The sequence below is a fragment of the Mauremys reevesii genome, linkage group 15, assembly GCF_016161935.1.
Source record: "Mauremys reevesii isolate NIE-2019 linkage group 15, ASM1616193v1, whole genome shotgun sequence".
NCBI classification, from domain to species: Eukaryota; Metazoa; Chordata; order Testudines; family Geoemydidae; genus Mauremys; species Mauremys reevesii.
The window spans coordinates 4927204-4951832 of NC_052637.1; the positions used below are offsets into that span (position 1 = coordinate 4927204).

At 53.1% G+C, this 24629-nt stretch overlaps 1 protein-coding gene and 1 pseudogene across 1 annotated transcript; both read left to right on the forward strand.

The window, feature by feature from the left end:
- The window catches only part of LOC120383895, a 379520-nt pseudogene that overhangs the window by 245333 nt on the left and 109558 nt on the right, over positions 1-24629 (forward strand).
- Positions 8909-24101, forward strand: LOC120383978 (zinc finger protein RFP-like). Its single transcript, XM_039502312.1, has 7 exons — positions 8909-9352; positions 11747-11842; positions 12128-12358; positions 16356-16378; positions 17096-17211; positions 18761-18820; positions 23482-24101. Exons 1-7 carry the CDS (start codon positions 8936-8938, stop codon positions 24048-24050), a joined length of 1512 nt encoding a protein of 503 aa, XP_039358246.1. The 5' UTR covers positions 8909-8935; the 3' UTR covers positions 24051-24101.

A 24629-nucleotide genomic window follows, 5' to 3' on the forward strand; every position in this document is an offset into this window, starting at 1 on the left:
GTCAGATTTCAGGACGGAGCAAATATGGTTCGACACCTGGGTCTCAGGAAGGCAAGATGCTGCTACCAGACAGGCACAGCCCTCAGCAAGTGAGCCTGGCCCCTGTGCATGTGCAGTAAAGATCTCTGTCCTACAACTCTGCCCGCTGCATTGCTTGGTGCTAAGGAAATCAGAACTGTGCCGATTTCCTGCCAGAACAAGACCGGAAGAAGAGCTCTGTGTGGCTCGAAAACTTGTCTCTCCCCTCAACAGAGGTTGGTCCAATAAAAGATATGGCCTCACCCACCTTGTCTCTAATACCCTGGGACCAACCCGGCTACAAAGACTCTGCAAACGATCTCCTGAGAGGCTAGTTCAGAGAAAAGCAGCAAAAACAATGGCTCCTAAACAGTCCTGCAATATAAACAATAATGAAGGGGGGGGGGCAGATACCTTGGAAGAGATTATGAGCTAAATCCATCTTGGATGGCTCAATGGGGATCCTGTATGACCATGGTCAAGTCACAGTTGGAGATCAGGAGTGACTCCATAAATGACATTTCCTAAATCAACTGTGTGGACTAGTTCTCTCTCTCTCTCTCTCTCTCTCTCTCTCTCTCTCTCACACACACACACACACACACACACACACAATCTGTTTTAAGATTTAGAAAAGGCTTTTAAGTCACACAAAGTGGGGTTTAGAGCTCTTTATGTGGGATCTGGTTTTGTTTGTTTTTTCTCCCCCAAAGAAAGAACCATTCATGTAAAACATCAAATAATTGGACAAAGCTTCATTTTCACTGGGAGTCTGACCCAAAGCAATCTCGGGAGAGTTACTCCAAGGCAGAAGTGACAGCTGGCTATTAGCTATCTAACCCCGACCGGCAGGCCATGGGAGCTGGGTGTCTAACGACTCTATAGGGCTTTACAAATCAAACCTTTCAGTTGCTGGATAACCACAGGCTACAGCACAAGTTGGGCCAGGTTCTCAGCTGCTGTGACCTGGTGTATCCCCCACTGACTCCCGTAGAGCATCTGAGTTACACCAGCCGGGGATCTGGCCCCATTGACGCCAGTGAAGCTGTGCAGATTCACACCAGCTGGAGACCTGGCCAGCAGTGAAAAACCACGTGCTGTGAGGAATGCCTGGTACAAAGCTACTGGGCCACGCTGGGACCTGGCAATCTGTCAGCAACATGGGAGTGCTGTGGCCCAGTTTTCTTTGCTAGCCACACCACCGACGGGTCAGTGTTGTGAGGGGAAATTAGATCCTGACTCTCTAAAGCCAGTTAGGTAGAAGGCAAAAAGAAGTAGGAAGGAAGGTGGAATATTTGGGGTGGGGGAAGAGACGGACACACTGGAATGGGGCTGCATAACCAGCACCTTGGGTGGAGGGGTCACAACAGGACTTACAGGTGCCTAAAGTGGCAGTGAGGCAGCTGGCATTCACAGAAAACTGTGACGGTTTATACTATTATGTTCACCCCTTTTACAAGATTATGATAAATTTTGTACAACGTATGCCTTGTGAGATAGCATTTGAAAAGTCATAATCTACTGAACATCATTATCCTGTTGAAATAAATATATAACAACACTATATGTGAAGTTATGAGATTCTACTGTACAATTATTATTGAAATATGCTGTAATTCTGGGTAACACCCACAAGCCAGTTGTTCAGAGACAAAGACACACTGGCTCCAGCTATCACTGCTTAAGCTGTCATTCTCCAGCAGTGGGGGAAGGTGTGAATAAGAAATGTACATTTCATCACAGGAACGGTTCAGCTTTCACGTCCACAAGAGAAACTGCTTGTTGCCTGCACCCCAGCTGGGGTAATTCTCAAAGAGGGGAGAGTGATATGAGAATGAGAGACAGTGGCCTCCACCTCACCTTTCTCTCCTTCCATCTCTGCTCACAGCAGCAACAATGCTCAAAAGACAAAAAAAAGCATAATTGAACTTAGGGAGCAGTGGTCCTATCTGGGAGGCTTTTCTGCTAGTACAGACTGCTGTAGTATATGGTGAGACAAAGCCTTTTGCTTTCAAGTTCACTTAACTTGGTAAGTTACGTGTTAGCTTGCGTTTTTATCTTTTATTTCTTTTGGAATGAAACCTGACTTTTACACATCAACCCTTGTAATTAGGGCTGACGAATAATCGCAGTTAACTCACGTGATTAACTCAAAAAATTAATCACATTTAATTGCAGTTTTAATCACACTGTTAAACAATAGAATATCAATTGAAATTTATTAAATATTTTGGATGTTTTTCTACATTTTTCAAATATATTTTATTTCAATTACAACACAGAATACAAAATGTACAGTGCTCACTTTATATTACAAATATTTGCACTGTAAAAATGATAAAAGATACAGTATTTTTCACTCATACAAGTACTGAAGTGTAATCTCTTTATCGTGAAAGCACAACTCACAAATGTAGATTTTTTTTGTTACATAACTGCACTCAAAAACAAAACAATGTAAAACTTCAGAGCCTACAAGTCCACTCAGTCCTACTTCTTGTTCAGCCAGTCACTAAGACAAACAAGTTTGTTTATGTTTACAGGAGATAATGCTGCCTGCTTAATATTTACAATGTCACCTGAAAGTGAGAACAGACATTTGCATGGTACTGTTGTTGCCAGCGTTGCAAGGTATTTACGTGCCAGATATGCTAAACATTTGTATGCCACTTCATGCTTCGGCCACCATTCTAGAGGACATGCTTCCATGCTGATGTTAAAAAATAATGTGTTAAAAATTCGTGACTGAACTCCTTGGGGGAGAATTATATGTCTCCTGCTCTGTTTTATCCACCTTCTGCCATGTATTTCATATTATAGCTGTCTCAGACAATGACCCAGCACATGTTGTTTGTTTTAAGAAGACTTTCACTGCAGATTTGACAAAATGCAAAGAAGGTACCAATGTGAGATTTCTAAAGATAGCTACAGCACTTGACCCAAGGTTTAAGAATCTGAAGTGCCTTTGAAAATCTGAGAGGATGGGGTCTGGAGCATGCTTTCAGAAGTCTTAAAAGAGGAACGCTCCAATGTGGAAACTACAGAACCCAAACCACCAAAAAAGAAAATCAACCTTCTGCTGGTAGCATCTGACTCAGATAGTGAAAATGAATATGCTTCCATCTGCACTGCTTTGGATCATTATTGAACCCGGCATCAGCATGGACGCATTTCCTCTGGAATTGTGGTTGAAGCATGACGGAACATATGACGCTTTAGCGCACCTGACACATAAATAACTTGCAATGCTGTCAACAACAGTGCCATGCAAACATCTGTTCTCACTTTCAGGTGACATTGTAATCAAAGTGGGCAGTATTGTCTCCTGAACATGTAAACAATCTTGTGTGTCTGAGTGATTGGCTGAACAAGAAATAGGACTGAGTGGACTTGTAGGCTCTAAAATTCACATTGTTTTATTTTTGAATGCAGTTTTTTTTGTGCATAAGTCTATATTTGTAAGTTCCATCTTCATGATAAAGAGATTGCACTACAGTACTTGTATTAGGTGAGGGGTCGGCAACCTACGGCACGCGTGCCACCTTTGGCACGCGAGCCGATGTTGCCTAGCAAGTGGCTGCCAGCCAGGGTCCCGGCTGCCAGGGCCGGCTCCAGACCCCAGCGCGCCAAGCGCGCGCGTGGGGCGGCATTTTCCCTGGAGGGCAGTAGGCGGATCCGGCGGACCTTCCACAGTCATGCCTGCGGGAGGTCCGCTGTTCTCAGGGCTCCGGTGCACCTCCCGCAGGCATGACTGCTTGGGGCGGCCAAATTCCTAGAGCCGCCCCTGCCGGCTGCCGGCCCTGGTCAGCATGCGCGGCCGGCTGAGTGAAGCGGGGCCGGTGGCTGGGACCCCAGACTGGAGGCAGGCGCGCCCCCTGGCTCCTCCCTCACCGCGCTCAGGTTCTGCGGCTCCCGGGAGCGTGAGCCTCTGGGTCACGGGGCCCTGAGCCTGATGCAGGAGGGGCGGTGGCAGCTCACACTCCCGGGAGCTGCAGAGCCGGAGTGCGGCAAGGGAGAAGCTGGGGGGTGCATGAGGCCCGCTGCCTGCATGTATCCGCTGCAGGAGCCGGCACCAGGCCGCAGCCTGAGGGGGCACCGGGCCGGAGCCTGGGCAGGCAGGCCCCCTGGCTCCCCACTCACCACGCTCAGGTTCTGCAGCTCCCAGAAGTGTGAACCTCCGCCGCTGCCCATCCCGCAGCTCCCTCGCTCACTGCCTCAGCACTCTGCGGGGAAGGGGCTGTGTGCACAGCAGCCCGGCACCATGTTTTGCGTCCCTGTGGAGCCAGCGTCTGACCGGCCTGGGCATGGTAGGGGAATCCCCGGGGGGGGGGCTGGGGGCTGGGGGCGGGTTGGATAGGTCAGGAGTTCTGGTGGGGGGTCTGTCTGGGGGCGGGGAGTGGTTGGATGGGGCGTGGGAGTCCCGGGGGTCTGTCTGGGGGCGGGGGTGTGGCTAAGGGTTGGGGCAGCCAGGGGACAGGTAGGGGGTAGTGTGACAGAGCGATTCTGGCGGGACCCAACTGAGAGTGCCAAATCAGGACCAATTGCTTAAACAGGGCAGTCACAGCCCTAGGCTGGGGTTTTTCCACCTCTAAGGTAAACCAAACCAGCCAGACAAAAAGGACTTTGGTCTCACCCCACTGGCTAACCACAAGTCACACAAGCAATTTCCTTAGACACTCCAGTCTCCCAGTATCACCACCAGTGCACTCGTCCTGGGGATGAATGGTTATGAAAACCAACACCCCAATAAAAGAAAAAGGTTCTCTCAATCCCAAAGGACCAAGCCCCAGCCCCAGGTCAATATACACATTAGATCTTACCCACAAATCACGCTGTTGCCAATCCTTTAGAATCTAAAATCTAAAGGTTTATGTACAAAGGGAAAAAGGTAGAGAAGAGAGGTAGAATTGGTTAAATGGAATCAATTACATACAGTAATGGCAAAGTTCTTAGTTCAGGCTTGCAGCAGTGCTGGAGTAAACTGCAGGTTCAATTTAAGTCTCTGGAATACATCCCCCGCTGGGATGGGTCAGTCAGTCCCTTGAGTAGAGCTTCAGTTTGTAGCAAAATCCCTCCAGAGGTCAGAAGCAGGATTGAAGACAAGATGGAGATGATGCATCAGCCTTATATAGACTTTTCCAGGTGTAAGAATCCCTTTGTCCTCACGGTGAAACTTACAGCCAAAATGGAGTTTGCAGTCACATGGACAAGTTTCTGCATACTTTGCTGAGTCACAAGGCGTGTCTGCCTTCTCTCCATGGGTCAATTGTGTAGCTGATGGCCCTTAATGGGTCATCAAGCCAGCTATGCAGGGCTGACATCAGCTTGTCTGGGACACTTCCCAGAGGCAGAGCATAATACCAAATAACAGACAGTACAGAGCCAATACTTATAACTTCAACTACAAAATGATACACAGACATACAGACAGCATAATCATAACCAGCAACCCAGAACCTGGTCTTAGACACCTTATATGACCCCCTTTACTTAGGATTTGGTGCCACCACAGGACCTTGGTTGCAACCCATGTTCTATATGGTTCCCATTTATATCAATAACGTCACACCCCCAACGCAAAATTGATGCAGGAAGGGATGACAAAACATCGCTGACTGCATCCCAAGAGCCCCCTTTCCTTGGGTCTGTTTCACTACAGCTAGTGTTGGGCTAGAGGCCGTACCAGTGTATAACCGAAATGGTTTATCAAAGTCATTTTCAATAACATGAATGAATCTCTTTACAAACTCAAGGTATAACTTGATTAGCTTTTGCAGCATGGTTCCTGTATGTTTCATGTGATCTTGCCAAGAGCTAAAGAAAACAGCTACTTTATCCATACCAGCTTTGGCCAATGTTTGGAACCCAATTAACATTAAACCAATGTAGATATTGATGTTGTTCATAGTACAGGACTTTTGGCATTTAGCCATGAAAGCAATATGGTAGTGTGCCTCAGTTTCCCCTTTCATACAGCACATCAGGTCTGGAATGTATTTTCCCCTGTGAAAAATTCCAATACTGTTTCCAGGCATTAACTGTGAAACATCAGTATAGCAAGGCCCTTTAACATAAAGTGTGTTTTCATGTATTCTTTCCAACATGTTCAAGGGATTTTCCAAAAGATTAGGCACATTGTACATTGTTACAGTTCTTGGCAATAGCAACACATTAGTTACAAAAATTAGCATTAACATTAACAACACATTCATTGCAAGGGTCCATTTACAATCATGTTTGTCATGCCCCACCCTTGGCTCAATATCATTGGAGTTTGGGTATTTTAGGGTTAACCTGTGGCTTCCCTTTGCAAAATTCAGTCCTCTCTTTCCTTCTTGTCCTTCAGGATTAAACCCGGAATTCTCTTGCTTAACAGAATTCACTGGCTGATGGGGTGGGCCCTCTGTGCTAACATGCTACCTTGAACGTTCCCAGGAAGGCTCCTCAGAAGTGGATTGAGTCTCCCAAGGTCCACTGTCAGTTAAGTGTTTCTTGATCTGGCACTTACTCAGAAGAGTCCTTTCTCAAGAAGCTGACCAAATGCTTCACTGATGCTACTTAAAATCAAACACATTGAGAAACAAGCAGATAGCCACTATTCATAACTTCAAATACAAAAACGATACACACATACAGATAGCATAACCATAACCAGCAAATTACAACCTTTTCATAGACACCTTACTTGACCTTCTTTGTATAATATTTGGTGCAGCTCTAGGACGTTGGTTGCAACAATGATCTATACAGTCACAGTTCATTTCAGTAACATCACAATGGGCAAATCGGTAAGGCCTAAATTTTAAACAATGGCCTAATTCTGTATGTCTTGAAACACCTCTTCAAAATTCGGGACTCCAGGGCACGTGTTCCAGCTGCATCCACAGCAGGAACTGGAGTCAGTGGGCGCTGCGGTGCCCAGCCCCTTGGAGAACCAGCCCCTCAGCACTTAGGTCAGTACCCAAATTAGGACCCTAAATCAAAAGAGATTCTTGACATTTGGATCCAGCCCCTCAGTGTGCTCTGGCTCCTGTGCCGGCTAGAACGGCTGTTTGTGCCTCCTCCCCAGCAGCTGCAGGCACAGGGAGCACCCCTGGGAGGGGCGGGAGGGAGTGGGGTTGAGGCAGGGACAGGCTGGAGGAGGGAGGGGTGGAAAGGACTAGAGGGGTGTGGCCAGGGTGAAGCTGCATCTCTTATATCCTGCACCCTGGCAAAGCACCTTAGGACCATTAAAGCTGCGATGCGGCTCTGGCTGGAGCTCAGGACTTGCCTGGCTGCTGCTAAGGTCTGCACTGGCCCTTGCAGTCACTGAATAGGGGCCTACTGAACCACCCCTCTCTCTGCCTCAGTTTCCCCATCTCTACAATGCCTGTGTGTCTCTTCGCATTACAGTCTATGGAGGACGAGGGCCTCATGGTGCTGAGCTCTGAGCAGACGCTGAGCAAGTAGCCCCAGAAAGCGAATGAGTCAGTGTCCTGACCCTGAAAAGTCTCAATTTACTGAGAAAGGGGCAGAGCACAAAAATGCCACCCCAGCTGTCTGACTGAATGTCTCTATGTAACCAGCTGCACACGGTACATCCCCAGGGCCCGGGCAGAGAAATGACAGATACGATATGCACCATTCCAGTCTTTTTCCTTCCTGTAACCCTGAACCAAAGCACTGAATCTGCTCTGCTCTGCAATGCTGAGTGAAGATCCAGGTACCTGAGACAGCCGCAGGGGAAAGGTGTTTGAACGATGCCTGAAAATCTCAAGCCCCACGGAGACCAGCAAAGGATCAGCACTTCCCTCCGCTGAGCTGCAATGTCTATTAACCACGTTGTTAAAGTGCTGCAACGCTGGACCCGGGTAACTAGCTGCATCAGCAGCAGCATCTCTGCCCAGCACGGCTCCCCCACCACAGCTGAATTCCCTCTCCTTGTCCCCAATGGCGGCTTCCCAGACTGCCCCAGGCCTCCTCAGTCTGTCCCCACATCCCCTCCTGCAGCCGCAATGGGCAAGTGGCCTGAGAGGTCTCTGTTTATCCCACACCAGGTACCCTGCAGCCCCTAGTGCGAGCTCCCCGCACACCCGCTGCCCTCGGCCATTGGGCCCCAACCCTCACCTGGGGGACAGGAGCTTGGTCTCCCCGCAGTCCCTGGTCTCTCTGCCTGGACTGACAAACAGGGAGAAAATGGGGGCAGGCCTTGCTGGGAGTGGTTGTGTTACAGGGGCACCTGCCCCACTAGGGCCCAGGCTGAGATCCCAGCACATTCCACAGGCCCCTGAGTTGCCATCAGATGGACTTTCAGCCTCGGTCCGTGTGGTGGTGGGGGAGGCTCTGGGTTACTGCCCTGGGGGAGCTGCTGGGGGAAGGAGGAGATTTACCTGCTCACAGACAATTTTAACAGTTCTAAAGCTTCAACATTTATGAATCTCAGTGTCCAGTGTCATTAAATAGTTCTGGTTTGGCCCAAATATTGTCTGATCCCCCCATAATTTCCCACAACCATGAACATTTTAATTGGAATGAAATGCTTAAAACCCAGATTGTTGTGCAGCTGGGAAAGTTTAAATCAATAAATATAAAAGTTGCTTAAAATAAACATAATCTGTCAAAATTATATATTATAACAAAATTCTGCCCAGCCTGCCTATCACTCCTGACACACAGCTCCTGCTCCTGCAGGCTCATCCTCACAGAGGGATGCTTCAGTGACCTTCCACACACTCACAAGGGCTGATTGCAGGACCGGATCCCTAGTGGTACCTTTTTTCAGTAAAGCCTCCAGGGGTGAAATTGGCTGGGTCCTTCCTGCTCTGCAAACAGCCTGAGTCATTTTCACGCAAGGAAACACCCCCTTGCTGCTGCAGGCGGGGCATAGTGTGAATTCAGGAAATTGAAACTAACCCTGATCTACTGCCCAGAGGGAGCCATGGCTGCAGAGAACCCCGTGGAAAGTCTCCAGGAGGAAGCGACATGTCCCGTCTGTCTGGAGTATTTCACAGAACCGGTCAGTGTGGAGTGTGGGCACAATTTCTGCCGAGCCTGCATCAGCCAGTGCTGGGAGGGATCCGATACAGCTGCCTCCTGCCCTCAGTGCAGAGAAACTGTGCAACAGAGAAACCTCAGGCCCAACAGGCAGCTGGCAAATGTCGTAGAGCTCGTCAAGCAGTTGAGTTTACAGGCAGCAAAGGGAGCAGGAGGGGACGGGGTGTGTGAGAGGCACCAGGAGGCTCTGAAACTGTTCTGTGAAGAGGATCAAACCCCCATCTGTGTGATCTGCAGAGAGTCCCGGGCTCACCGGGCTCACACGGTGGTTCCCATCCAGGAGGCTGCCCAGGAGTACAAGGTAGGGAATTGCTGTCAGATTTAATGCGTTAACTTTGGGGCTTTAATTACAGGCTAATTTCACTGAAAGTTACCTGGCACATATGTTACTCATCCTTCAGCTCTGTAAAGTCTTCATTGTGTGGGGAGATGCTATAACAAAATTAATGGTATGGCAGTGTGGCAACAGAGGCAAAATATCAAATCTTGAAAACAGGATCTACCCCCCCACCCAGAAGCACTGCTCACTCCATATGCCCCTCTCTCCATTGCTCTCCCCCACCCTCACTCACGTTCACCAGTCTATGGCAGGAGGTTGGGATTCAGGTGGGGGTGCGGGCTCTGGGCTGGGGCCGAGGGGTTTACAGTCTGGGAGGGGGCTCTGGGCTGAGCCTGGGGCAGGGGGTTGGGGAGCAGGAGAGGGCTCCAGGCTGGGGCAGAGTGTTCGGGTGCAGGTGAGGGCACAGGGTGCTGGCTCTGGGAGGAGGGTCAGGGTTGAGTAGGGGGTTGGAGTGCAGGAGGGGATATGGGAAGCTGGCTTCAGCTGGGCAGCACTGACTTACCTCATGTGGCTCCCGGTCAGTAGTGCAGCGGGGCTAACGCAGGCTCCCTGCCTGTCCCAACCCTGCACCACTCCTGGAAGGGGCCAATGTGCCCCTGTGGCCCCTGGAGGGGAGCATGTGGCTACACACGCTGCCCCTCTCTGCGGGAACCACTCCCGCAGCTCCGATTGGCCACAGTTCCCCATTTCCGGCCAATGGGAGCTGCGGGGGCGGTGCTTGCAGGCAGGAGCCCCGTGAAGAGAACCCTGCCCTCACCCCAGGCTGCAGGGGCAACTGGCCCTTCTGGGAGTGCCGCACAGCTGCCAGAGTTTGCGATCGACTGGGAGAATCTCCATGATCAACTAGTTGATCGCTATCGACTGCTAGGTTGCCACTGGTCTAGCGAGACAAAAGGTGGGAAGGAAAACTGAGGCACAAAGCGGGGCAGCGAGTTGCACATAGTCACCCAGCATGTCAGTGACAGAGCTTAGCATAGAACCCAAATCTCCCCAGACCCAGTCGAAGGCCCAAACCACTTTGCCATGCTGCCATCTTAGCATCAGCTCCACCCAGTGATGAAGTGTCTCCGTTAGGAGGGAGAGACGCCTTGATAAAGGTCCCAGGCCCTGCAGGGAGAGGAGGATTCTCACTGGGATTCTGAACTCCTGTGTTGCTCCATGAGGGGTTAAACTCAGATGCTGCCGGCCTGCACTAGAGGAGATCACTGGGCTAAACGCTGCGTGGGACCCCGAGCACCTTCAGTCCGCACACAAAAGGGCTCCAGACAGCTCAGGTCCATGCCAAGTACCACTGGGATTACACTGGGTTGTAGCAAAACCAACCCCAGGCTGGAGCTGACCGGTGCCAGTCTGACCTGCTCTGTTGTGTACGTGGGTAAGGACCAGCCAGAGTGGTTCCATTAGTCCCACCAGGCAGCCTTTTGAAATCTCCCAGAATGCACTTCTTCCGGGATCTTTACCAGGGAATGGGACCATGAGGTACCTGCCCAGGGGCCATTGCCATGGAGAGGGGTTAGGACAGCACTGGGGCAACCCTCAACCCGTTCTTTATACAAATCTGCATCATGTCTAATTAGGGAGGTCACTGAGGCATCCCCAGAACATTGGCTATACCCACGCCTGCCTGCATGGGCCTGTCCTCACCAGTATCAGTCACCCTGTGTGGACCCCACCACCGTTCTTTCCAGCGTGCCACCCGCCTGCATCGTTCTACATGAAGGTGCCACCCCCAGCCACGCCCCCACCCTCACGGGTGTCCTCCTGCATCGTCAGTCTCCTCCTCTCCCTTTTGCACCAGACAAAGCCACGTCCAGTGCTGAGTCCCTGCCGGACAGAGATAGTGCTGCACAAAACTGGACTGTACAGCTTCAAACCAGACAAATGGCCTCCTGACATCTCACGAGTTTTGCCCTGGTGCTTAGACCAGCTCTGCCCAACCAGTGCAGCCCCAGGGCTTCAGGGCTGAAATCCCAGCCCATATTTAAATCCTGGTAGCTTCTGAGATTTGTATCACTTTGTTTGTTAAACCTTCAGAAAACAGGTTTATTGATTCACCCCCATGTGACTCCAGTGCCGTTATGCTCTGTACCATTAATTAATTCACAAATACCAGTAAAGCTTGGGTATAATTGAGATCTTTTGCCAATTACTAAAAACACTGAAACAGAATTGGTAACGAGTCTGAATGTGACATGCTCCTAGTTTCCATTAATGAGGTTTCATCTCCTTGGTGGTCCTGATGTCGCAAAGCGATTAGAACCATAGTCATCTTGGGTTTCGGGTGGAAAAACACCCACTTCCAAGCACCTCTCAACTATCCAGATGAAACCTCCCAAATCATTTCTGTTTCTTCAGGAAAGAGTCCAGGCCCACTTGAAAACTCTGAGGGAAGAGAGAGAAAAGCTACTGGGATTGAAAGCGACTGGAGAGAGGAATTGCCGGGAATATCTGGTAGGTGCCTGTTGTTCTGAACCAGCTGTGGGACTGGCCAGTGGGAGGTCTGTTTGGAGGCAGACTCCTGTGTGGCCTACGTGAACATGGGCTTGTGTGTGTTTCTCCATGATCATGGATTGCTGGGTTTGATTCATGTGTAGACAAGCCCTAAGCTTTCATTTCAGTTGATGAGTAGCCCTTGTGGCTTGCCTGAATTCACACAAATGTCCCCGTGAAGTGCTTGTCCACTGGACCCTGGGCTCCATCCATGAGCCTGACCAGCCCTTGCCCTATTTCATACAGAAACAAACACAAACCGAGAGGCAGAAGATTGTGTCTGAATTTCAGCAAATGCAGCAGTTCCTGAAGGAACAAGAGCAACTCCTGCTGGCCCAGCTGGAGAAGCTGGACAAGGAGATAGTGAGGATCCAGAATGAAAATGTCAGTAAACTCTCCGAGCAGATTTCCCGTCTGAGTGAGCTGATCAATGAGATGGAAGGGAAGTGTCAGAAGCCAGCGAGTGAATTCCTACAGGTGAGACTGAATGAGAAACATAGGTGGGTGCTCCAGGACAGCCAGCTTTTCCCCTCAGTGCTACCCACTGTCAGCCCTGCCGATCAACTCCTCCCCCTTCTTCCAGCACCCTCTGCCTGCTGCAATCAGCTGTTCCACTGTGTGCAGGAGATGCTCGGAGGGAGGGGGAGGAGCGGGGAGGGAGTGTGCTCATGTTAGGATTCCCTCCCCACTTTGAACTCTGGGGGACTGTAGCGGAGTGGCTATCCGCTCCCGCCTGGTGGGGCTTGAAAACAGCCCTGGGAAGGGGCTTTTGGCTGAGCTGACTATGGAAGTGGCTGCAGCTGGAGGCCACGCCCCAAACTGAACAGAGATTATAAGAAGGCAGGGAAGCCAGGAGCAGACAGTCTCTCTCTGCTTCAGAGAGGGATGGGCCTGGCTGCTTAGAAGCTGAGAAGGGACCTAGGGTGAAGCAGGGCTGGGAACAGGCTGAGGAGCTAGGGAAGCTCCAGCCTGGAAAGCCCCAGGCTGCGGCCTAGCAAAGGGCCAAAGGTACTGGGAGTTGCAGAGGGCAGCCCAGGGGTAGGACAAAGCAGCAGGTCCAAACCCCTTTGCCTGTGATGAGTGGGCTGATACTGCAGTCTGCCCCAGGGTGTGGGGCTAGACCATGACTGTCAGTGGCCACTACTGAGGCAAAGTGGGGATAGTAGGGTGGGGGTTCCCCTGGGAGGGGGAGACCCAATTATAGTTAAAGGGGCACCGGGTCCTGGGAGGGACACAGGGCCAATAGGAAAAAGGGGGATCACCGGCCTGCAGAGGGCGCTCCGGGCTGAAAAAGAGCCAATTCCCCGGGAAAACCAGCAGGAGGCGCCGCGGCGGTGAGTAGCCCGTTTACATATGGTGGAGAATGCGGGCACGTGCGGTCCGCCCCTGATACAAAGGGCCAGGACAAGGACTGTGGGACAGTTGCCCAGAAGTAGAGACTTGAAATGAAGGTGGAGAAACTGAGGCAGGGAGAAATGGATCCCTGTTACACCGGGGTCTTCTTGGCAGAGACTCCAGGTGTTGTCCCAGGGTGGGGTTTTGAGGCAGCGCCCCAGTGGAAGGGGGCTGGAAACCCACAGGGACTGCAGGAGGTGCAATGGGCCCTCCAAAGACAGATGGCCCAGCTGGTGGAGGAACAGCGGGCCTTGAGGAAGTTCCTACGACAGATGGTCGGGAGGACTCGAAAAGGGCTGAGGGGGAAACCCAGCTCTAGGGCCAAGGAACAACGGACTTGTTTTCTCTGTGCCAGGAGAGGGCACATAAAACGGGACTGTCCCTATGGGGCTGGGGGCAGGGTGCCTCACCCCAGATTGGGACGGTGCCAAATCCCTTGGGCAATCCGCCGGGTAAGGAAACCCAGGCAGCTGCCTGTATGTTGGACTTGTGGACGGATGGGCCACTTTTGGAGGGACTGTCCAGGCCCAGAGAACATGGTGTCGAGCAGCCCAGGGAAGGCTAGGCCCATGAAGGGTCAGAGAAGGCCCAAAGCAGTGAAGAGGCCAGGAACCTGCTGGGGCTGTCAGAAGCCAGGCCACATTAAGAGGCACTGCCCCCTCAAGAAAGTTGAGGATTGGCCAAGGGAGGTGCCTGGAGGTCCAGAAGGGGCCCTGTTGAATCTCGAGAAGGTGACATCCGCGGAGGTGGTAATCGTGGGGACCCCGCAGGAGGCTGGGACCCAAACCATCATCCCGCCTGTCTTAGATGGGGAGACCCAGACGGAGTGGGCCCAGCAAGAGGCTGGGGCCCAGAAGCAAGGTGTCCAGGGGACAAGATGGACACAGGTGATGCTGGGACAGGCCACCAAGGGAACCCAGACCCTGAGGGAAGAGGGCCTGGGGGACTCAAATCTACGGGCATGGCTCGAAGCTGCAGAGCGGGCCCTCCGCAAATCGGAAGCGAGTGGCGTGGAGCTCGCTAAGGAATATGCGGCTGTTGTGGACGAGGAGGTCCGCCTGAGGAAGCTGCTGCAGGACTCGGAGAAGAAGCGAGTGGCACTGGAGGCACATGGGCGCCTGAGCCAGGCCAAGAAACCTCCCTATCCCCAAGGGTGGGGGTTTTAAGGGGGGAGGTGTGTAGCGGAGTGGCTATCCGCTCCCGCCTGGTGGGGCTTTAAAACAGCCCTGGGAAGGGGCTTTTGGCTGAGCTGACTAGGGAAGTGGCTGCAGCTGGAGGCCACGCCCCAAACTGAACAGGGATTATAAGAAGGCAGGGAAGCCAGGAGCAGACAGTCTCTCTCTGCTTCAGAGAGGGATGGGCCTGGCTGCTTAGAAGGGACCTAGGGTGAAGCAGGGCTGGGAACAGGCTGAGGAGCTAGGGAAGCTCCAGCCTGGAAAGCCCCAGGCTGCGGCCTAGCAAAGGGCCTATAGGTACTGTGGGTTGCAGAGGGCAGCCCAGGGGTAGGACAAAGCAGCAGGTCCAAACCCCTTTGCCTGTGATGAGTGGGCTGATACTGCAGTCTGCCCCAGGGTGTGGGGCTAGACTATGACTGTCAGTGGCCACTACTGAGGCAAAGTGGGGATAGTAGGGTGGGGGTTCCCCTGGGAGGGGGAGACCCAATTATAGTTAAAGGGGCACCGGGTCCTGGGAGGGACACGGGGCCAATAGGAAAAAGGGGGATCACCGGCCTGCAGAGGGCGCTCCGGGCTGAAAAAGAGCCAATTCCCCGGGAAAACCAGCAGGAGGCGCCGCGGCGATGAGTAGCCCGTTTACAGGGACAGATGTGGGGACCCACATGAAAGACCCTCTAATCTTATATTCCATCAACTTAGGTTAAAAACTTCCGCAAGGCACAAATTCCTTTGCTTGTTCTTGCTGCCACCATCTCAGCTCTCCATGAAATTTAAGAGCTGAGATTTAAACAAAAATTCAGAGATGGGGCACTTGGAACCCTATTCCCCCAAAATATCCCCCCAAGCGCCTTCACCCCCTTTCCTGGGGAGGCTTGAGAATAATATACCAACCAGTTGCCTTTAATGTAAGTACAGACCAGACCCTTATCTTTAGGACACTAAAATCAATCAGGTTCTTTAAAGAAGAACTTTATTATAAAGAAAAAAGTACAAGAATCACACCTGCAAAATCAGGATGGAAGGTAACTTTACAAGGTAATAAAAAGATTTAAAACACAGAGGACTCCTCTCTGGACTCAGCTTCACAGTTACAAAAACAGGAATAAAACTACCTCTTAGCATAGGGAAAATTCACAAGCTAAAACAAAAAAATAACCTAACGCATTTCCTTGCCTTAGTTAGAATTTTTGTAATCTTAGATGGATCATTTCAGGTAGGTTTTCAGGAGATGTTGTCCCTGCTTGGTCTGTCTCTCTATCAGGAGAGGGAACAAACAAACAGAGCCCAAACAAAACCTCCCCCAACCCACCAGATTTGAAAGTAGCTTCTTTCCTTATCAGTCCTTCTGGTCAGGAGCCAACCAGGTTATCTGAGCTTCTTAACCCCTTAGAGGTAAAGCGATTCAGTACAGCTGCAAGGAGGTATTTTATGTTCCTCTTTCCTTAATATTTATGGCAGCTCACAAGAGGAGGCGAGGAAGAGACAGGGTGGGGGTTGAGTGGGAGTAGGAAGAGTTGGGTTGGGGTGTGGCATTGGGGAAAGGTTTGGGGTGGGGAATGGGGTTGAGCACCCCCAGGGACAATTGGAAACCGTCACTCATCATTAGAAACATGCCAGACCCCCACAGAGGGAGGAGCGGGCTGCTGAATCATAAGCACTGGAGTCCAGCAGTTGGAGATCTCAGTGTAACTCGGCATGTGCATTGCTGACATCTGAGTGAATATTATTCTTAGCAGAGTCACTGAGATATGAAAGATGGAAAAGCCCCATTAGCTCAGGGAATCAATGGCCCTGGGGCCAGGGCAGGGTCTCTTCCCCCATACTTCCTAAATCCCTTCCCTGGGATCCCCTGTGTGTGTGTGTGTCAGAGGGGACTGAAATTCTTTTGTCTCTCTCTCCTCTAGGATGTCAGAACCACCTTGAGCAGGTATGTGGCTCCCTCGCACTCCACAATGCTGGGAAAGAGCTTGATGATGAGGGTAGCACCGCATCTCCCTGGGGCTCTACAGCAAAATGTGTGGGGAGATCACATGTTGGATACAAATCTCTCTGATCAACTCCATCCTGGGGTGCTAACTCTTGTACAGAAGACTCTGGAATTCTCCAGTCAGTGGGAAGGACTGACCTCAAATATTTTGTAGAGATGTCACATCCCTGGGGGACTTACTGCCTCAGGATTGTGGGGATGGAATATGGGCCTGTCACTGCTGGGTCCTGGTCACTATTCAGCCCAGGGCAGTAGTTTTCAACAGCCTTTCCCTATCTCAGTGCTGTTTGGAGACCTGTGAGAAATGAGCTGATGAAGGGGTAGTTGGTGTCTCAGACTAGTTCCTAGAGGCAGATTTCTACAGCACTTCACCTGGGAACCTCCTGTCCCTCAGAGCATGGAGGCCAAGGAGCGAATTGGCCAAGGAGACTCAATTCCCCTTTTGTCCCCAGAGCTGATCTCTCCAGACCAGAGTTGAAGAATATTAATGACCTCTGAAGGAAAGGTTGCTTGGCCCTGGGTTGTGTTGCTTCTGCTCTGAGGCTGGGCGAAGTTGAGGAATTCTAACTCCAGGCCCATTAGAGCAGCAACTCACTAGCCAGAACTTATAATGAGTCACACAGTAAAATATAATCACATGAAATTGTTTCCCTCCAGGTGTGAGAAGGGGAAGTTCCAGCAGCCAGAAGAGATTTCTCCTGAACTGGAAGAGCGAGTCAGTGGTTTCCCCCAGAAAACGATTGTGCTAATGGAGATTCTGGGGAAGTTCAAAGGTACCTAGAAGGGATCTAGGAATGGAAATTGGGATAAGCTGCTGAGAAGAGAATGGTGCTGATCAGTTGGTTCACACTTAGATGATGCTGTTAAATTAAGAAATGACTCAAAGACTTTAAGGCCAGAAGGGACCATCATGATCATCCAGTCTGACCAACTGCACACTGCAGGCCACAGAATCTCACCCACCCACTTCTGCAATTGACCCCTAACCTCTGGCCAAGTTACTGAAGTCCTTGAATCATGATTTTAAAACTTCAAGTGTAACTGGTTGAGCACTCAGCAGTGCAGCGTCTCCTGCTGGTCAGTCAGGGAATTAGCTTTCCCGCTCCAGAGCACCAACTGCTGGCCAGTGTCTCTCCTGCCTCAGGCCCCCCCCATGTTCCTCCTGGACCCCAGTGCCCCTTACCTTGGGGTTCTGCCCACAGCAGTACCCCCAAACTCTGGGTCTCCTCTCCCAGGGAGCATCCCAACCCTCTATACCCACCTTGCCTCAGTGGTTACTGCCAGTCATCTAGCCCCCTTTCTCTGGGGCAGCCTGCAGTCCGCAATGTCCACTCATCATTAGCAAAGGGGTTGCACCTACTGCCTTTCTAGCCCTAGTACCATCCCTGGCCCTTAACAAGGCCTCAGCCTGGGGACTTGCCAGGCCAGAGCTCCCCAGCTCTGCCTGCCCCACCCCCAGCCCTGCTCTGTGTAAGGTACCTTGTGCTCTGCTCCCAGGCAGCCCTGCAGTGAGACTCTTGCCTGCCTAGCTCCCAGCCCTTTGGTCAGGGCCAGTTGTGACCTATTTGGGTGTGGCCCCCGCTGTGGCTGCCTCCCCAGTCAGCCGACCTCAGCTGCTTTTCACCTTTTACCTCCTTTTATCCCAGGAGGGGGGTAACTGCCCCACTACACAAATGACAGAGAATCCACCATTGACTCTAGTTTCAAACTGCAACTGACTCGTGCCCCAGGCTGCAGAGGAAGGAAGGAAAAAAATCCCCAGGCTCTCTGTCAATCTGACTTGGGGGAAAATTCCTTCCGGACCCCAGATATGATGGTCAGTTGGGTACCGAGCATTTTGGCAAGACCCAACAGCCAGACACGTGGCAAAGAACTCTCTATAGCTCAGAGACCTCCCCGTCTACTGCCCCATCACCAGGCATGGGGCACATTTCTCAAAGGCGGATCCAGCCCATCACTGGTCCCGTTTGCAGCTAGTTTGGGCCAAATGGGCTATAGGGAAGGAGAAAGCCCCTCCCCCATGATCAGGGATCCCTCCAGCACAGGGGCCTCTGGTGCCTCCTCCCCAGCAGCTGCAGGCACAAGGCATGTTCCTGAGAGGGCTGGGAATGGGATGGGGGTGGTGAGGGTGGGTGGAAGAGGGAGGGGGTGGACGAGGGATAGAGGGAGGTGGGCAGTGTAAAGCTGGGCCTCTGACACTCTGCACACTGGGCAAGACACACGGGGCCATTGTCACATAATTATAAAACAGTTTCAGAGTGGGGATGCTCTTATGAATATGAAAGTCTGAAATCTCACCTCTCTTCTCCTTTCTCCCCCAAGACACTCTGCCGTCTGAACTGGAGAGAAAAAGGGGAGAATCATTTGGAGCACACAGACAGGGTGAGTCTGCGGGTGAAGATTGCCTTTAAATTATGAGAAAATTCCAGAGAAAACGTCTTCGTGAGATTGTAACTAAAGTTACCAACCAAACTGACAGCGACCATGACACACACAGCCCTAAAAATAACACATTAAACAGTAAGGAGATCCAGGGGCCCATGTCTCCCCCCACAACACACACACACTTTTAAAGGTGGAATGACCAGGACACTTTTCAGCATGGGCATAGTTTGGGGGAAGAGGGCCACGTTGCCCCACCCCCGTGGACACTGCAAGCCTTGGCAGGGGTGGAGCATGGCAGGCAGTGTCTGTGCTTTGGGCAGGGCAACTGATCAGCTCCTCTCTGTGTAGTGCAGCCCCTACCCGTGGCATCAACCTCTCCCTGGTGCTGGCCTCTCTCAATGGCCCCACCCCTGCTCCTCTTTCCCTGAGGCCCTGGCCAGGCCAGAAGCCAGAACCAGGCCGCCATCCAGGGACTGCACTGGGAAGCCCTGGATCCTCCAGCTGCCCAGTGTGGTGCACCCCAGGGAGTGGGGACATGGGCTGGGGACTGCTGCCAAAGGCCCATGTCCAGGTCAGATGGAGTGTCAGGGGCTCTCCATAGCGGGCAAGTCTCCCAGCCTGGCCAGGGGGCAGGGCCTCGGTCAGGGCCACGGAGGGGGCGGGGACACAAAAAGAGTCCTGACACCACCCTTACATGGGCGCCAACTTATATGGGCTCCTGGGGCTAAAGCCGCAGGAATATTCAGAGTCAGGGGCTCTGCTCCACCAATATTTGGAGCTAGGTTTCTCCCCTTTAAATATCATCCGCGGCCAGGAATTAAAAGGCTCTGGGTTGCCCGCAGCGGCGGGGAGCCCAGAGCCCTTTAAATCTCAGCCACGTCCAGGAATCAGAGGGCTCTGGGCTGCCCTGCAGTGGCGGGGAGCCCAGAGCCCTTTAAATCCCAGCCACGGCCGGGAATTAAAAGGCTCTGGGTTGCCCGCAGTGGCGGGGAGCCCAGAGCCCTTTAAATCTCAGCCGCGGCCGGGAATCAGAGGGCTCTGGGCTGTCCGCAGCCATGGGGAGCCTGGAGCCCTTTAAATCTCAGCTGCAGCCGGGAGTCAGAGGGCTCTGGGTTGCCCACAGCCACGGGGAGCCCAGAGCCCTTTAAATCTCAGCCACGGCCGGGAATTAAAAGGCTCTGGGTTGCCCTCCCCTCCCCTGCTCCTACCTGGAGGAGACGCGAAGGGGACTTCCGGCCAGGAGACGGGCATCACTCACCTTAGCAGCTACTGGGGTTTCCGTGAGTGTTTGACCCTATGATTCCCCCCCTGCCCCAGCCCCCACTCCTGCCCAACGCTGGGGAAGGGGCAGCCCCATGCCATCCCCTCCCACCGTCCCCCAGTGAAGCTATGGTGAGGGGCAGCAGGCTGCACAGGGGAGGCAGGAAGCCACATGTGAAGGCAATGCCCTCTCCCCCAGCACCCACCAACCCACCCGCCACAGGAGGGATGGGAGAGGGAGGCTTCCTAGACCTGAGCAGCTGGGGCTTGGGTGAATTTTATGACATCCTGCTCCCCCGCCCCATAGCCACCACCCTGCCTACCCCACTTCTGCCCCATGCTGGGCAAGGGGCAGCCCCATCCCCCATCCACAGTGAAGTTATGGTGAGGGGCAGCAACATGGAAGGCCACCTGTGATGGCAAACACCTCCCCCCCCCCCAGTACCCATCATAGGGGAGGGGAGTGAGCTTTCTGGACCTGAGAGGGGCCCTAGGAGCATGTGCAGTGACTGTGGTGCAGAGTGAGTGTGCTGTGGGGGGTGGGGGGGGAGAGGAGGTGTCACGGAGTGTAGGGGAGTCAGGCCCTGCACCCCCGGGCTCCCTGCCGATTCACCAGGACTCTCAGCCAGCCAGTAAAGCAGAAGGTTTATTTAGACGACAGGAACACAGTCCAACACAGGTCTTGCAGGCACAGATAAACGGATCCCCCCGGTTAGGACCATCTTGGGGCCTCACAGCCCCACTCGGGATCAGAGCCCTCTCTCCCTGCTTCCCCTCTTTCCCCAGCCAACTCCAGTCTGCCCAACCCTCTCCGGCCCCTCCTCTCTCCTCTGCTTCTTTCCCAGGCCAGGAGGTCACCTGACCCCTTTGTCTCCAACACCTTTAGCCAGCACCTTTGCAGGGAGGGGCCCGGCCATCAGTTGCTAGGCGACAGAACGTCAGGCATTTGGCTGCATAGCCTTTTGCTGCTAGATACTTAGGATCTGTACCCAGCCCCCAGTAAGACCAGTCCCACTTCGTCACAGGAGGGGTCCCTCCCCTGGAGCTTGCTGCTGCCAGTGGTGGTGATGGGGAGTCCTCTCTGGCCCTAGCCCTGGGGCAGCCTGTCTGCACCCCAAGTTCCTCATCCTCAGCCCTGCCCCACCCCAAAGCCTGCACCCCCAGCACCGAGCACGCTCCTGCACTGTGAACCCCTCATCCCCAGCCCCACCCATGAACCCTCACCTGAGGGGAAAAACGTGCAACTTAAATTTGGTGGTCAGTTTGGAATAGCATTTTGTTTAGCACGATACTTGACTATTTTACACCCCTTTAAAGTATATAACTAGTCGTATACAGGTGTTACAAAGTGGGAATGTTCTTAATGTTTTCTCTGAATACTGTGTGGGTGCCTCAGTTTCCTCTCTGCATTTCTCAAGGATCTAGATGGTGGGATAAGGGGGTGTGATTGTTGTAGAGCCCTAGAGGGACAGTGTGAGCTGTCTGCACAGAGAATGGCTGAAACCCTGTCTCCGGGCAACTATGGCCTGGGCTGCTCTCCTGAAAGCTGCCAACTGAAGGTGTTGGAGAACAGAGAGATCGGGTGGCCTCCTAATGCCTGGAAAAGAGACAAAGGCCAGAGGAAGGAGTGTCAGTGCCTGTGCAGACTTCTGGGAAGCACATAGTGTGGAAGGGGATGCTGGGATGCTTTGGAACAACTCCATACAAAGCCAGTCAGAACTCTGGGGGAGCCTCCTCTCTCGGAGCATACTGTCTCCAGGGCAAGATGCTTACACCTTCCTGGGTCTGACCTCGGAGCATTCAGCTTGCCCTTCCACACCGTGCGCTTTCTGCAGCGAGTCTGCCCAGGCGGGTCCTGGGAAAACCAGAGGTCCCTGCACCCCAATTCCTCAGTCAGATGTGACTCTCAGCCAGCTGGTGAAACAGAAGGTTTATTAGATGACGGGAACACAGTTTAAACAGAGCTTGTTGGTACAGAAAACAGAACCCCTCTGTCAGGTCCATCTTCGGGGGTGGGGAGCCCAGAACCAAGTTCTGGGTCTCTCCCCATTTCCCCAGCCAGCTCCAAACTGACACTCCCTCCTCTGGCCTCTGTGTCTCTTCCGGACAAGGAGGCCACCTGATCTTTGTCCCCAACACCTTCAGTTGGCATCTTGCAGGGGAAACTGAGGCACCCACACAGTATTCAGAGAAAATATTAAGAACATTCCCACTTCATCACAACAGGTGCAACAAAATATAATACTGTATATTGAAGTAGGCAAGTGCTGCTTCTGACTTTCCACTTTTAATTGATCCTTGTAATCTTGTGGCACTGACGCGTTGTAGCTTCATTTTATATCGGCTTACAGGGCAGGAGTGGGGGGGCACCACCATTTTGGGCCCCACCAAAAATTATACAAACCTGCCACCTATGCACCCTTAATGCTGAGTTCATGCCCATTCTGATGAACAGAAACACTCTTAACTGAGTCACACGCGAACAGAGCTCCCTGCCACATCCCTCTGCTTCACCCCGGTGCAGGGGGTCTCCCATCGCTCTTCTCCAACATCCTGCCTTTCCTCTGGGCTGGGCTGGGCTCTCCCATTGGAGCTGCTCACTGCTTCCTGGATTGGGGAGATGCTCTTCCTGTGAGACTGTCAGCTCCTCCTTTCTCTCTAGGCTGGAGCTGGCGCTACCACACCCAGTGCCACCTCCTACTCTCTGGTTTTAAGTGGCTGTTCCCCATTGCTGCACCTTCCTCTCTGTTCCCTGGCCTGGGACTGGAGGCTGCATTAGGGGAGGAAGCTTCCCTCTGGGGTTTAAAGCTGGTACCTGCCACTTCTGCTCCCTCAATAAAAGCTTCTGACGCCTTCCTGGCTGTGTCTGTGCTGCTGGGAATGGGGCAACACCAGCAGCGGGATGTGGGAGCTGAAGCCTCTGTGATAAATGAGAAACTAATGAAGTGGGACCTGTTACAAAGACTGAGGAGCTGCAGTGACATCTCTGCTCAGTCTCAGGGCTGGTCTACACTGGGGTCGATCTAAGATACGCAACTTCAGCTACGTGAATAGTGTAGCTGAAGTCGAAGTATCTTAGATCGATTTACCTCTCGTCCTCACGGCGTGGGATCGACGTCCACGGCTCCCCCTGTCGACTGCGCTACCATCGTTCATGCTGGTGGAATACTGGAGTTAACAGGAGCACTTTTGGGGATCGATGTATCGCGTCTCAATCGATCGCTACCCACCGATACGGCGGGTAGTCTAGACGTACCCTCAGGTGTCCAAGATAGAGGCAGTTCCCTGAGATCCGGGACTGTCCCAGCCTGAATGGGGCTGCAGAGGAGTGTGAGAAATGGCCCCAGACTCCCCCAGGGCTGAGCTCTGCCCCTAACGCTCTGATTCTCTCTCCCCAGCGCATGTGACTCTGGATCCAGACACGGCTCATCCCAACCTCGTCCTGTCTGAGGATCGGAAACGTTTGAGATGGGAAGACACACGACAGCGACTGCCCAACAACCCTGAGAGATTTGACACTGCGCTGTGTGTGCTGGGCTGTGAGGGATTCACCTCGGGGAGACATTGCTGGGAGGTGGAGGTGGGGGGTGGGCGATACTGGTCTGTGGGAGTGGCCAGAGAGTCTGTGAGGAGGAAGGGACAGATCAGCCTTCGCCCTGAGGGGGGGATCTGGGCTGTGGGGCAGTGGGGGGGTCAGTTCCAGGCTCTCACCTCCCCTGAGACCCCCCTGCCCCTGAGCTGGGTCCCCAGCAGGATCCGGGTTTGTCTGGACTGTGACCGGGGGCAGGTGACATTTATCGATGCTGGTGACGAGGCCCCGATCTTCACTTTCCCGCCGGGCTCCGTCCCTGGGGGGAGAATCCGACCCTGGTTCTGTGTGGTGGGAGCCCGGCTCAGACTGTGTCCCACAGCAGAGGGGGGAACCGGAAATCAGCCTCTCTTGCCTCATGGACCCCAGTCTCTATGATCTTGGAGGACTCCTGTCTACCCAGCCTCTGGCTCCTCATCTCTATGGCCCCTGGAAGCACCTCCCCTGCCCTCTCTGCAGCCTCAGGGATCGGGGGAGGAGGGGGAAGACCCCTGGGGCTGCAGGAGGGGCCCTGAGGGGCAGAGGTGGGGGCTGGGCAGGGGGCAGCACTAACAGCCAGGCAGGGGGCAGGCGGAGGTGGGGGTGGCAGGGACACAGCATGAATCAATCCGGGTTTGGGGGGTTGGGGAGAAGCAGCAGCAGGGAGCATTTTGTACAGATCTGTGTCCTTAGATCTCACTGGGGGCTCCCAGCCCGGGATGAGCACGAGGGGAAGGGATAAGATCAGGAAAAAATAGCACGCCCGACCTCTCCCTGAGCGTCATACCGCCCGAGTCCCCGCAGCCCCCAGCGCCACGTCGGGCCACCCAAATCCCCGCCCCCGCCCGAGCATCGCGTCGGGCCGCCCCAGCACCGCCTGGCCAAACCACAAACAACAAAAACAAACCCCGATTGCCACCCCCTCCCGAGGTGCCACCCCAGGCATATGCTTGGTAGGCTGGTGCCTGGAGCCGGCCC